General features: G+C 44.7%; 1 protein-coding gene across 3 annotated transcripts in view; it reads left to right on the top strand.

Annotated features, from left to right (window-relative positions):
- LOC309332051 (low-density lipoprotein receptor-related protein 2-like) overlaps positions 1 to 14,692 on the top strand; it is a 218,584-nt gene that overhangs the window by 145,526 nt on the left and 58,366 nt on the right. For all 3 annotated transcript variants that reach the window (XR_014152054.1, XR_014152055.1, XM_081844699.1), the window contains 12 exons: positions 69 to 380; positions 743 to 952; positions 2,794 to 3,270; positions 3,839 to 4,054; positions 4,925 to 5,166; positions 5,587 to 5,713; positions 6,751 to 6,926; positions 9,049 to 9,235; positions 10,035 to 10,253; positions 10,930 to 11,110; positions 12,525 to 12,723; positions 13,929 to 14,093. Coding sequence is in view for 1 of the 3 variants with exons in the window: in XM_081844699.1 (XP_081700825.1) it covers positions 69 to 380; positions 743 to 952; positions 2,794 to 3,270; positions 3,839 to 4,054; positions 4,925 to 5,166; positions 5,587 to 5,713; positions 6,751 to 6,926; positions 9,049 to 9,235; positions 10,035 to 10,253; positions 10,930 to 11,110; positions 12,525 to 12,723; positions 13,929 to 14,093 (2,711 nt within the window). In the remaining 2 variants the exon portion in view is untranslated. The remainder of the gene's footprint in view (positions 1 to 68; positions 381 to 742; positions 953 to 2,793; positions 3,271 to 3,838; positions 4,055 to 4,924; positions 5,167 to 5,586; positions 5,714 to 6,750; positions 6,927 to 9,048; positions 9,236 to 10,034; positions 10,254 to 10,929; positions 11,111 to 12,524; positions 12,724 to 13,928; positions 14,094 to 14,692) is intronic.

A 14,692-nucleotide genomic window follows, 5' to 3' on the forward strand; every position in this document is an offset into this window, starting at 1 on the left:
GATGAGCTGGGCTTCCATTGAGACTGGAAGGAGAAGCTTAATTTTTTACATTTGCTTTTTCCCCCTAGTCTGTGAAGCGGCTGTTGATATAACTTCTGGGGACCTATATTGGCTAACCTGTAGCAGAACTGAAATTAAGGTTACTAGCTTTGCTGGCATGACGACGAAGGTTCTCTATCATGCGAAGGCTGCTATCTGGCGCCTGTTCCTAGACTGGAAGAGAGCATCCTTGTACTGGCTAGAAAGTGGGAAACCAATTCAGAGGCTGAACCTTGATGGAAGCAGTATCAAAGAAGTGGGGAAGGAAGCCTGGACAGAAGATCTTCCAGTTGCCTTGGACATAAGCTCGGGTAGCCTCCTCTGGGCTTCCAAAGACTATGGTAAATTACATGTTGCTTACCCCGTTATACCTTGTGTAGTTGATGGTTCTCATGCTAGCTGTGCAGCAGTAAACAAACATTGCCACTGTAAAGCCCGCTTTTGATAGCAGTTCCCACCCTCTAGTCTGAGAACAGGCAATATTTCCTTACTAACTGCTTTGAGGGTGTGGGTGGGTGTTTTCTTTTTTTTTTTAAAAAAAAAAAACTTTAAAAAATAATATTGGCTTGAGCCCTTATTTGCTAAGGTTACTGGGCTGTCCCATTCAGCTTTCTAGAAACTAGTTGTGCTGTGACTTGTGTAAATATACAGCACACTTTGGTTTCTTGTTGCGATGGAATAATAAGCGTTTCCTTGTTCGTAGGGCTGAAGGTGCTGAACCTCATCACACGCAAGACATACAGTATAAAAGAGAATTGGACCCATGGCGTGGCAGCTCTGTATGGACCTTACCTGGTGACATTCAACAAAACAACCGTTGTGGTCTGGAACAGAAGATCAGGGGTGCCCTCTGCTGTGCAAGTAGCCAATGTACAGAAAGCAATGATGATCTTTGACACAAATTTGAGAACAGGTAAACTGACTTGTCATCATTGTGAATTCCTATGCTGGGCACTTAAACAGCCAGAGGGCCTTACCAAAGCGTGTGGTTCAATCGTCCCTATGAAATATGTGCTGCAGAAAAATGCTTGCTGGTCTACATGTTTACATCACCTTTTCAGCGCATGAGTTCTTGGCTTACTGTTAGTGCCCACTAGAGCTACGGTAGGAAGTTCAGTTGCTGAATGTTTTGGACCATTGTTCACTGCAATTGTTGCCTGGGAATGAGAGTTCCTATCTCCCATGGTGCCTGCAGCTGTTGATCATTAAGGCCATGTGATTGTGCAGGGGAGGAGGGGTCTTATAACAGCTGTAGAAACCTACTGTTTGCTTTTTAAACAGTTGGGAATTCAACTTGCCTAATTCATGGCCATCACCTCTGAGTCTTTCCTTGAAATGAATTTGTGGTCCTGGGCATGCTGCTACATGCTGTGCTTGTGAGCTTCATTCAACAGAGGATTAGGCACTACTAGTCTAGACAAAAAATTCCTTCCAGTAGCACCTTAAAGACCAACTAAGTTAGTTCTAGGTATGAGCTTTCGTGTGCATGCACACTTCTTCAGATACACAATGCGTATCTTCTTCAGACAATGTATATCTGAAGAAGTGTGCATGCACACGAAAGCTCATACCTAGAACTAACTTAGTTGGTCTTTAAGGTGCTACTGGAAGGAATTTTTTGTTTTGACTATGGCGGACCAACACGGCTACCTATCTGTTACTAGTCTAGAGAAATTCTTATCTGATAAACCTTTGGTCCGTTTTTGCAAGGTGATATATTCTCTCTCTCTCTCTCTCTCTCTCTCTCTCTCTCTCTCTCTCTCTCTCTCACACACACACACACACACACACACACAAGCACAGTGTTTCCCAAACTAGGATCTCCAGCTGTTTTTGCACTACAATTCCCATCATCCCTGACCACCTATCATAGTTAGCCAGGTGGGGAGGTAAGGATCTGGCTTGCTGGGCCAAAAGCGTTCCCCAACCCTGAATGGGTCCTAAGACTTGCCATGACATGTACTAATCCTATACTCCTGCTTCTCATCTGCAAGGGATCAGGCAGAAGCACAACGCAGATCCAACAGACTAGAGGCAAAACAATTCTAACTGCTAAAGGACTGCCTATCTAACAAAGTAGGCAGGAGCGCCAACTGTCTTTTAGATGATGGGGCACACTTGCAAAAAAAAAATAATGAGATGATAATTATTTATATAATGCCTATCTGAGTGGGTTACCCCAGCCACTCTGGGCAGCTTCCAACAAATTAAAACACAGTAAGACATCAAAAATTGAAAACTTCCCTATACAAGGCTGCCTTCAGCTGTCTTCTAAAAGTCAGGTAGTTGTTTATTTCCTTGACATCTGATGGGAGGGTGTTCCACAGGGCGGGCGCTGCTTCCAAGAAGGCCCTCTGCCTGGTTCCCCGTAACTTGGCTTCTCGCAGGGAGGGAAGCGCCAGAAGGCCCTCGGAGCTGGACCTCAGTGCCGGGGCAGAACGATAGGGGTGGAGACGCTCCTTCAGGTATACTGGACCAAGGCCGTTTAGGGCTTTAAAGGTCAGCAGCAACACTTTGAATTGTGCTCTGAAACGTACTGGGAGCAATGTAGATCCTTTAAGACCAGTGTTATATGGTCCCAGGGTCCATTCCCAGTTACCAGTCTGGCAGCTACAAGATGACCGCAACGCTTATTCTCAAGTGCTGTGTTTTCCTATAAAGATTAAGGGTTGGCCACCAAACACACAAACTGTCAGTGCAATGTGAACAGGAGTTTGAAGAAACTGGAACTGATTGCTAACTTTCTAATTGCAGTGCGTTCTGTTCCTGTTACAAAGCCTGCTCTCATAAGCACTGCTGCACCAACTACTAACCGTACTACTTCAACTGGAGCAGCAACACCAACAGCACAGACTACAGCATCAAGGACAACAGTGCTGACTACTACACCCACAACAACACCCAAGACCACCACAAGGGCGACAACACCCAAGACCACCACAAGGGCAACAACACCCAAGACCACCACAAGGGCAACAACACCCAAGACCACCACAAGGGCAACAACACCCAAGACCACCACAAAGGCAACAACGCCCAAGACCACAAAGACCACAACAGTACCAAATGCAACCAATACCACTGTCTTAACAACTATTCCCTGTAGGTGGGCTGAACTTCCTTGCCTAGATGGGCAGGGGTGTGTGCCCTTTGAATATGTCTGTGATGGAGAAGAGGACTGTATGGATGGGTCCGATGAAGACTTCTGTTCCCTCATTTGTGGTGAACCAGGTACTAAGTTCTTCCATGCTGTGTGTGAATAGCTTAATACTCCATCCTGCACATGGAGAAATTTAATAATGGAGGGACCATCTCCTACCCCATCAAGACAAAGAACCTAGCATGACAAATGTGGCTGATTGGGCTAAGGTCAAAGTTTTGCAGGCCTACACAGTTGCCTAAATTATTAAAAAATTGGCTCTTGTTAGACATGCTGACTAGGGGGGAAGGAAGGGAGCAAGGGCAGAATTTGAGGGCCTTCTCCAGCCCTCTCACTGCCTGCCAAAAGCCGCCTTCCCATAACTGGGAAAGCACTTACTAGGCTTTGGGAAGAAGGATCTAGGACCCTGTCAGAGCACTTAGGCCTCCTTTCCAAAGCCCAGTGTTGTTTACCTGGCTTTCGGAAGGCGGGGGAGAGCATTGCTGAGAGCCGCCAAAAAAGGCCTAGTGACAGACCACCTTACTCTATCATTTTGTCAACTTTTTTTAAAATCTAGGAAGTATGCACTTGCTTTCTCCAGTCCCACAGAAAAGCCTGGCTATTGAACTTAACTTTTTCTTGTCTCTTTCTTTCTAAAAGGAAGTTTCCAGTGTCTAAGTGGAAACAAATGCATTCGCGAGAGGTTCCTTTGTGATGGGATTCCACATTGTCCCGATGGCTCGGATGAAGCCAACTGCTGGGTGCCAACTCCAGAGTGTGCCTTGCGCTGCGATAACAACATGCGCTGTGTGCCTGAGAGTTGGTTATGCGATGGGAGCCCTGACTGCCACGATAGCGCCGATGAACAGGGCTGCGGTGAGCAAATACCCAGTTGGCAGAGCGGTGCCCGAATGGGTACATTCGGCTTCCAAATCGCCAGCTTTCTACAAAAGTTCCTGACTATAGCTTGGGTAAAGCATAGCATAAGACACCATGCCCTGAGCTAACACTGCCACCTGCTGTGTCTTAACAGGCTGCCTTTGGGAAGGTATCTTAACCTTGTTCCTGAACCTGCAGGGTGGCATCTTCACTTGCAACAAAAGTTTTGGTGGCACTGTCTGAACTTGCTAGAAACTTTTTAATTCAAATGATGCTTAACTCTTGAACCAGGAGCCCAATGGCTTTGCACTACTGACTGTTTTGGATAATGGGGTGATGAATTCAGAATGGGCTGGAGGGCTAGGTCTTGAATCCAGTAGATGTCCTGAGGCTTGTAGCATCTCTTCATCCCAAAAGCCCATTCTGCATTTGCCTGTGCAGTTACAGCTGTTGGTGCAGCAGCCAATTTGCAACCAAAGACAGCACTTTCCTTTTCCTGGTTGTGTGAAATATCAGGATGTTCCATTCATAAACATACAGTCGGCATCAAACCTGAACCCATATGTAGCCTCATGGCTTATTTGCCAAAGGGATATGTAAATATCCGCATTTCCCGGAGCTATGACAGTCGAAGGATTAATTCATATGATAGCGGGTCATTATATCTTCACACAATTTAAACTGCTGAATCATATGTCAATTCTTACAGGGTTTGTGGACCCAGATGCATTTCTGTGTAGCCTGTGTTAAATATATTTCACATTGATCCTTGTGGGGAGAATGCATTCAACTGTTCATGAATCCTATATGAGTGAAATCTCTTGGGTGCTTTCTAGAAACAATAAACACTGCTGTCTGTCCCTGCAGTTCATGCAAAGTGCACTGAACAAGAATTCCAATGCAGAAGTGGCCAGTGCGTGTCGTACTCCCTGCACTGCGATGGAGACCGGGACTGTAAGGATGGCTCAGATGAAGTAGGCTGCCCAGTAGCCCCAAAACTACATTTCTGCCATTCGGATGGAGTCAATTGCCCCAAAAGTGGAGAGTGCATTCTCAAGGAATGGCTCTGTGATGGCGATAAGGACTGCAAAGATGAATCTGATGAACAGGTGTGTGTGTGTGTGTGTGTGTAAACTGGCAACGAATGCAGAGTGCCATCAAATCGGCTATTTATAAAGATCTGATCAGTTACAAACATATATTAAGGGCAGAAGGCAGCTATTCCGTTTCTTTTAAAGCAGTAACAATTACAGGCAAGCATGCGCATGCGTTTCCTACAGGACCTGGGTAGTCCAAAAGTTACAGTATTTGTGATGGGCATGGACAACAAAGAGGTTGCTTTTTAAGCAAGCACAAATTCTTAGCAGCCAGCTGCAAAATGAAGTACCTTTGAGTGCTCCAAACTCCATTTCTAGGTTGTGTAGTTATCCCTGCAGCACAAGAAAACTGCAAAGGAGAAATTGTGTGTGTGTGTGTGTGTGTGTGTGTGTGTGTGTGTTCCCTTTTTCTTGAATGCCTTCTCCTTGCAGGACTGCAGTTTGCCAGAGCACAAGTGCGGTGACAACCAGTGGCAATGCAGAAGTTCTGAGTGTATCCCGGACCTATGGTATTGTGATGGGCAGGCAGACTGCAGAGACAGGAGTGATGAGACTTCCTGTAAGTACTCTTCGCGTTTCCCTTGCAAGAGCTTTTGCTGATGCTTAAAGTCTTTACCGTTGAGCAGCTCTCCCCTTTGGACTTATGTGGCACTCCCATTCAAGAGCCACGAGAAAAATATCTTGCCTTTAAAAGTCTTAGGTGGTGAAATTACTTTGTGCTGTTCAGCAGCAGAGAAATCACATTCTGTAAAGGAGAAATTGAAATGAGTACGGAGGGGGAAATCCTCAAGTGAACACCTTGAGGCTAGTCTAGAATAGCAGAAGGAAGAGTGGATTTGACAGCCTTGCAGCTTCATTGTGTTAGGGAGCAACCTGCACTTTCCATAGAAAGCTTCTCCACTTTTTGGAGAAATGGCAACACCCAGCGCTAGGTCTAGAGTGGATCAGAACTTCTAATACAAGAGTGAGGAACCACTGGCTCTCCAGTTGTTGCTGAACTACAACTCCCGTCAGCCCAAAACAAACATGGCCCAGGACGATGGCATTTATAGTACAACATTTGGTTCCCCAAACCTGCTCTAATAGGCATCCCTGCAAGCTTGTTAATAATGAGCCTGCAGTAATTTCATCAGCAATGCAAGTACAATAATCTTCACTGCCACCCATTTCGCTCTTAAGAACATGAGCAGGATTTGACCCTGCTGTGTGGTATTCCCTTGGCAGATGAGCAAAATGGAAGCCAAAGTACATGCAATAGCAGCAGACCTTAAAAAAAAATAAATCCACATCTGCCCCAGTGAGGTTGGAGGTGCAATTTTAAAGGGGTGGGGGAGTGCTGCTGAATCCTCACCACCCTCTCCCCTGCAGTTCCTTCCTTTATCACCAGACTCATGAGGAACTGGAAAACCAAACTCTTCAACTCTCAGTTGCATGCCCTCCTTCTTCAGTGCCTTTAAAATCCACTGGTAAAAAGGCATGCAGGTTTTACTGCTGTAACAGCCTGGCCCCTTAAGAGTTCTGAAGACCCACTTATTTCTGCTCTATGTTTTAATGCTGGTACAGACTTTGAGGGTTTTTTTCTTGCTTGTTACACAGGCAAGCCGAGGAAGTGCCTGGGCTATGAATTCCAATGTGGTGAAACCTGCATTAATTACACTCTGGTGTGCAATGGGAGACCAGACTGTCAGGGTGGGACCGATGAAGGCAGGGATTGTGCACTTGCATGCCGGCGGTCGTGCTCCCAGATCTGCTACAAGTCTCCTAGCGGGCCTGTAAGTTTGCTTCTTCTTGGATGTTGACTATACTACCACTTTGGGCTTGTGGGAGATTAGCAGCCAAACCTAACCAATGCATATTCTTGCTAGTTAGCACGAGAAGGGGCTACGTCCACAGAGTTGTGTTGTTGTTGTTGTTGTTTAGTCGTGTCTGACTCTTCGTGACCCCATGGACCAGAGCACGCCAGGCACTCCTGTCTTCCACTGCCTCCCGCAGTTTGGTCAAACTCATGCTGGTAGATTTGAGAACACTGTCCAACCATCTTGTCCTCTGTCGTCCCCTTCTCCTTGTGCCCTCCATCTTTCCCAACATCAGGGTCTTTTCCAGGGAGTCTTCTCTTCTCATGAGGTGGCCAAAGTATTGGAGCCTCAGCTTCAGGATCTGTCCTTCCAGTGAGCACTCAGGGCTGATTTCCTGAAGAATGGAGAGGTTTGATCTTCTTGCAGTCCATGGGACTCTCAAGAGTCTCCTCCAGCACCATAATTCAAAAGCATCAATTCTTCGGCGGTCAGCCTTCTTTATGGTCCAGCTCTCACTTCCATACATCACTACTGGGAAAACCATGGCTTTAACTATACGGACCTTTGTTGGCAAGGTGATGTCTCTGCTTTTTAAGATGCTCAGAGTTGTATTGCTGCTTGGCAAATGCACAGGCCATAGAAATACAATTGGTAGACAGGGCACTGTATGATGTCATTTACCCTTGTATCCTGGAGAGGGAGGAGCATATAGTACCGTATTTTTCGCTCTATAAGACGCACCAGACCACAAGATGCACCTAGTTTTCGGAGGAGGAAAACAAGAAAAAAAAATATTCTGAATCTCAGAAGCCAGAACAATAAGAGGGATCGCTGCGCAGTGAAAGCAGCAATCCCTCTTGCTGTTCTGGCTTCTGGGATAGCTGCGCAGACTGCATTTGCTCCATAAGACGCACACACATTTCCCCTTACTTTTTAGGAGGGAAAAAGTGAGTCTTATAGAGCAAAAAATACGGTACTTCTTGTTCCCCCCTCTCTCTCTTCCTTTGCCCAGCGTTAGATGCAGCTATGCCTCCACTTGCTCCACCTTTAGGCACTTGCCTGAAACTGTTTATATTATAAACATAAGCATTTCACCTGCATAGTTTTTACTGCTGCAATTGCTGTGAACTAATGCAAGAATATAAGTAAATTATATTTTTGGACCCAAGCTGTCACCTTCTCCTTCATTAAGCGATGTACAAAAGGGCGAGCCACCTTGCTTCAGAGCTCCTTTTAATTTTGCTGCCAAGGATGGGGTTTTGAAACCCTGTTCAGCTCACACACATTGGGAGTCTGGAGGGATGAATTGCAATTCATACATCCTCCCCTGCCCATTAGAACCCATTCCACAGGGCTCTGCATTGAGTGACTTCTAAACTGACTGCTGCTTCTGCCAGGACGAAGCTTGCTAAGGCTCTTTCCATGAAAGAAATGGAACACAGAAAGCAACCAATCAGTCTTTTATTTTTTTTTAAATAATATTTATTAAATTTTCAACAAGAAAAAAGTTACAAAAATAGTAAAAAAAAAGTACAGAAAATACAAAAACCAGAAAAGTAAAAATAGTAAAGAAAAGTAAAAACAGTTAAAAGTAAATCCCTCTTTCTATTTTCTTACCACTCATTTACTTATTTTCATGACTTCCTCACACCTCCCTTTTTTGTATTCCATTTAATAATTAGTTCAGCAAATCCATACCCTCTTTGTTTACCCTTAATTTCTTATCTTCACATATTATAACTTCGAATTTTCATCTAATATCAATCCATTTTTACATATTCCTTTTGCCTTATTGCTAAAACCACTTCATTTCATTCCAACATCATTAACATTCAATAATTTTGCAGTGTTTCTGTAAATAGTCTTTAAATTTCTTCCAGTCTTCTTCCACCAACTCTTCTCCCTGGTCTCGGATTCTGCCAGTCATTTCCGCAACCAATCAGTCTTGAGCAGCAACGATCATTTCACTTTACTCCAGCAGCAACTTTTCATACATGAGCGTTCCAGCATAAAAGCTCTGAACGAAGATGATAAAAGTGACCCACTTGCCTGCAACATGAAGACCCAAGTTTCTTTAAACGTAACCTTCTCCTTACAGAAATGTGCTTGCTACGAAGGATTCCGGCTAAGGAGCGACAGACGCTCCTGCAAAGATATCAATGAATGTAAAGAGCTGTCGGAAGAGAAATGCAGCCAGACTTGCGTCAACACAGAGGGAAGCTATATGTGCACTTGCCACCCTGGCTACTTGCTGGAACCAGATGGCCACACCTGCAAAGTAGTTGGTAAGTAAAGGGACCCCTGATCATTAGGTCCAGTCGTGGCCGACTCTGGGGTTGCGGCGCTCATCTTGCTTTATTGGCCGAGGGAGCCGGCGTACAGCTTCCGGGTCATGTGGCCAGCATGACTAAGACGCTTCTGGTGAACCAGAGCAGTGCACGGAAATGCCATTTACCTCCCCGCCGGAGCGGTACTTACTTATCTACTTGCACTTTGACGTGCTTTCGAACTGCTAGGTTGGCAGGAGCTGGGACCGAGCAACGGGAGCTCACCCCGTCGCGGGGATTCAAACCGCCGACCTTCTGATCGGCAAGTCCTAGGCTCTGTGGTTTAACCCACAGCGCCACCCGCGTCCCTAAAGTAGTTGGTAAGGCCCTGTAAATGTGGAGCTTGCCTCTTCTGGTAGGCATATGTCTGCGTGATTCAGTGGCTTGAGCTGAGCTTGCCTGAAGTGGAATAAAAGAATTTGGCTTCAGGCACATGCACCCACAGACTTGGGGCTAGGAAGCTGTAGAAACTAAGCCTCTGTATTGTCCTGCACGGTGCTGGAAAAGTGATGGGAGCTTGCTGAGCAGCTCTAATAGAGTTGTTAGTTGGGCAAGGACTCCCGACTTAGCACCTAGAATTCTGCTGCTTCGAAAAGCAGCATTGCTTTGCAAAGACTGAAGCTGCAAACAAATGAAAAGAAAGCTGGCGTAACTTGCCATGTATTACTTTTCACCCAAATACAAATGTGGGGAGTAATGTTAAGTGCAGCAGTAACTTAAAAAAACTTCAGTGTGTAACCACTTCTCTTTCCTGTAGGCTCTGAGCCGAAGTTGCTTGTTGCAGTTCAGTTCAATTTGATCCTATATGGATTAAGGAGCCTGAAAGAAGATGTTATATTGACCACTGAGAAGGACTTTATTATCTTTTCTATCGACTATGACTTGGCGGAGCAGAAAATCTTCTGGATGGACCTCAATGCAGAAAGTATTAAGTGGATGAACATGAGAAACAAGGAAAGGGGGACTCTTGTTAAAGGTGGGTCTTTTGGTTTAGACTTGGGCTCCTGACTTGGGATCAAACTACCTTGAACTTTGTTTGCTGAAAGTCTCTGATGAAACTTCCTACTTGTTGAATGTAAAATACAGTGGTACCTCGGGTTAAGTACTTAATTCGTTCCGGAGGTCCGTTCTTAACCTGAAACTGTTCTTAACCTGAAGCACCACTTTAGCTAAAGGGGCCTCCTGCTGCTGCCGTGCCGCCGGAGCACGATTTCTGTTCTCATCCTGAAGCCAAGTTCTTAACCTGAAGCACTATTTCTGGGTTAGCGGAGTCTGCAACCTGAAGCGTATGTAACCTGAAGCATATGTAACCCGAGGTACCACTGTAACAATAAACTGAATCTGGCACAAATCCCCTGTTCCAGAAGAAGCTTTCTGGACTAATTCCAGAGCAACCGCTTGTCCAGGCCACCAGTATTTGCAAGGTGGTTTGGAGCAGAAATGAAAATTGTGCAATCCATGAAATGCTGCAGAAAGTCACTGCAGGTAGCTACACCTGTCTTTTCTAATAGCCTAGGTGATTTTAACACAGCAAGTTTGGCACCTGCTAGAGTAAATATAGGCAATGACCAATTTGCATGGGGAGTTACGTTCCTGACCTCCAAGTGTCGGTGGAGTGCACTCATTTTATCTCCCCCCTCCCATGACTCCAGGAATCAAATCGGATTGCATAGCAGTAGACTGGGTAGGAAGAAATCTTTACTGGACAGATGGGATGGCAGGACAGATCTTGGCTACGCAGCTAAATGGCAAATGGAGAGGAATTCCTGAGCACACTATTGTTCTTGATTACCTGGATCAGCCTCGGTCACTCGCACTCCACCCATTGGATGGGTAAGACTTTCAGAGTCTCTGTATTTTATGAACATTGCTTCCAAGAAGGTTGGGCTTCTAACTGGAATACAGTGGTACCTTGGTTCTCAAACTTAATCCATTCTGGAAGTCCGTTCCAAAACCAAGGTGCACTTTTCCCATAGAAAGTAATGCAAAATGGATTAATCCGTTCCAGACTTTTAAAAACAACCCCTAAAACAGCAATTTATCATGAATTTTACTATCTAACGAGACCGTCGATCCACAAAATGAAAGCAAAAATCAATGTACTGCACTATAAAATCAATAAGACAGTATTTTAGATGATAGAAATTAATTTTTTTTTCTTACCTGCACTGCTGATACTCATTGTTTGGATGGGGGGCTTTTAGCCATTTCTGCAGTCACACAATCAATCAGTCAGTAGCTGAACTGGGTTCCACACAGTCACACACACAAAAAAACAACAACGAAAAAGCCTCAAAAACACAAAATAAATCGCAAAAACAAAAGCGCGAAACTTAATTCATTCTGGAGGTCCGTTTGACTTCTGAAATGTTCGAATACCAAGGTGCAGCTTCTGATTGGTGCAGGCGCCCCGGAAACAATAGCAGACACTCGCATCGGACATCTGGCTTCTGAAAAACATTCAAAAACTGGAACATTTACTTCCGGGTTTTCAGCGTTTGGGAACCAAGGCGTTTTGAGTACCAAGGCGTTTGGGAACCAAGCTACTATGTAGTCTGCTGCATGTGCCAGATACAGGCCGCCCAAAAGCCACACATGCCATTCTAATTACTGTGAGAAGTGTTGCTGGTCTGCCATTCTAGTCTTGGCTCTTGATCTTAGCTTCTTTTCAAGGCTAGCCTAAGCTTTAAAATAAAAAAGGGCAAAGGTGCACATTATATCGCTGTGCCTGCCCACCACATACAAAAACTTTTCAAGTAGGCTTGGCAAGCTTGACCAATCAAAACATTTTAAAAAAAGATTGCCACAAAATGGGACTGATGGCAACTCATCCACTGACCTTATTGGGGATGTTCCATACATATAAGCCATTCAGGTTAAAAAAAAAGAGTCTGGAACTCTAAACTGCACGGAAGACCAGCTTTTCATTCTAGTGTGCTAGGAGACAACTCGTGTGCAAAGGACAATGCACACTTACCATTTGCAGGATTCTTGATCTGAGCTCCTGCTTTGGTCATAGGGATTCATGACCTGGCTCAAAGTGGGCTCTGGCTACGATAAGAGATGTATGATTCTCAAAAGGGGACAATTGGGAAAATGGCAATTAAAATGTGCAGACTAAAATGGAATTTAGGCTTGCGAACCTTTTCTTTCCAACAAGCATTATATCAGTAGTGTGTGAAAACTGAAGTCCATTCAATTTTTCTGCCCCGCAGAAGTATCTTAACATTCACCTTCTCTTCCTTAGGTTAATGTATTGGTCTGCAATAGGGGATGACTCCAAAATACAGCAAGCTGGAATGGATGGAAGCAGGAGATCGGTACTACTTGAGGGGCTTGGCTGGCCCACCAGCATAACCCTTGACCTCCTGAGCTGGAAAATCTTTTGGTCTGACGACAAGTTTCACTATATTGGGTCGGCCTACTTGGATGGCAGTGGTATGAAGGTACCGCATACCTTATAAGCATACCTGGAGTGTGGATGGAGTGAATGCAAAAATGCTTTTTTATAATATTCATGTGATCTCTCCTCTCTCTCTCTCTCTCTCTCTCACTCACACACACACACACACACACACACTAAAGGTAAAGGGACCCCTGACCATTAGGTCCAGTCGTGGCCGACTCTGGGGTCGCGGCGCTCATCTCGCTTTATTGGCCAAGGAAGCCGGCGTACAGCTTCTGGGTCATGTGGCCAGCAGGACTAAGCCACTTCTGGCAAACCAGAGCAGCACACGGAAACGCCATTTACCTTCCCGCCGGAGCGGTACCTATTTATCTACTTGCACTTTGACGTGCTTTCGAACTGCTAGGTTGGTAGGAACAGGGACCGAGCAACAGGAGCTCACTCCGCTGTGGGAATTCGAACTGCTGACCTTCTGATTGGCAAGTCCTAGGCTCTGTGGTTTAACCCACAGCGCCACCCGTATATATATGACGACCCCAAAGTAGGTATACTGCTTTAAAATCCACTTTCTTTGTTCTTGACTCAAGTTCATTCACAATATCGGTAAAGAAAGACCATCCTATTATCTGACTCCACTATTCTTTCCAACTTCCAGCCTGAAATCTAACTGCTGCTTGGTTCTGGGTCAGCTATATGTATGCCTACAATCTGTTGTGATAAATTTCGTTGATTCAACTGTATATAATTATACTGTACATTGATGTATTTTCGTTTTGTGTAAGATTTACCTTTTTTTTTATTTTACTCAGGCGTATTTAAAGATTTATTTCTTACGTTACTTAAATGCGGTACTTTAGAAGTGTCGGTAGTACAGTTGACGTAACCCACTTTAGAGATTTCTTGAAATATAAAGCAGTATGCAAGTTAAATTAATATCAAATAAATTCTTGCTTCCAGCTGTGGACGAAGCTCAGGTAAGCTTATATATTCAAGAGCTGAGGCTTCATTTTTCCTTTGAAAGTGGGAACTGCTCCTGCTTGCATTGTGACACTCCATCTTTGCTCTCAGTAAATCTTGATAGAATTCTATATGGATACAAAATCTTGCATTTGACCCAGAAGTGACAGAGACAAAAGTTGGGGGAACAATGCTCATTTAAAAACTTCCAAATCTTTGTTGAACATAAGATCTAGGTCAAACTGGGAAAAGTATCTTGACATCAACACTTCATTTCCCCTCTGCTAGGTGTTTGAGCTGACTGAAATTCATAGTCCCTTCGCAGTGGCTGTCTTTGAGGATTACGTTTATTGGTCTGAGCTGAAAACAAGGACAGTACAGAGACTACACAAAAGGACTGGAAAGAATAGATCCGTCCTTATCAAGCGTCATGGGCAACCATATGGACTTAAGGTACTGCCTTTAACTCTTTGTAGGGGACCAGTCGGTTGAGCCAAGAGTGTATCTCCTTGCCAACATTGAAGAATAACTGAAACTGGGTTCTGCTGGGACTTTGTTTGCATAGCATCCCTCTGAACAAAACTCTCACGCTATCATATTGAGCAAGTCAAACAGTTTTGCTGCAAGGCAAGCTGGGAGAATGGAAAACATGGTTAGGAACAAGGTATAGGCCAAATGCCGCTATTCTTGTGAGTATAGTTGCTGCACTAATTAGTGTTAACTCATTTTGGGAAGTCCCATGTGTGAGTATGGTTCAGACTGCCAACCATCAGTAAAAGCTGTATCAAACTTGCCTGCTGAAGTGAATCACACTTGTGTAAAGAAGCGGTATGCATTCCACTTAGCTTGGCAAAGCCCTTACAGTCTATTGGAAATAATAATAATAATGCAGGCCTGAAGGACCCAGCTTGTTAAAAGAGTTATTCAGTAGCTGGGGAGCAACGCAAGCTCTTCTGCTTCAAAAATTCAGAGTAAAGGTAAAGGGACTCCTGACCATTAGGCCCTGTCGCAGACGACTCTTGGGTTGCGGCGCTCATCTCGCTTTACTGGCC

This window comes from Podarcis erhardii (genome assembly GCF_964252035.2).
Source record: "Podarcis erhardii genome assembly, chromosome: 17".
In the NCBI taxonomy this organism is placed as follows: Eukaryota; Metazoa; Chordata; class Lepidosauria; order Squamata; family Lacertidae; genus Podarcis; species Podarcis erhardii.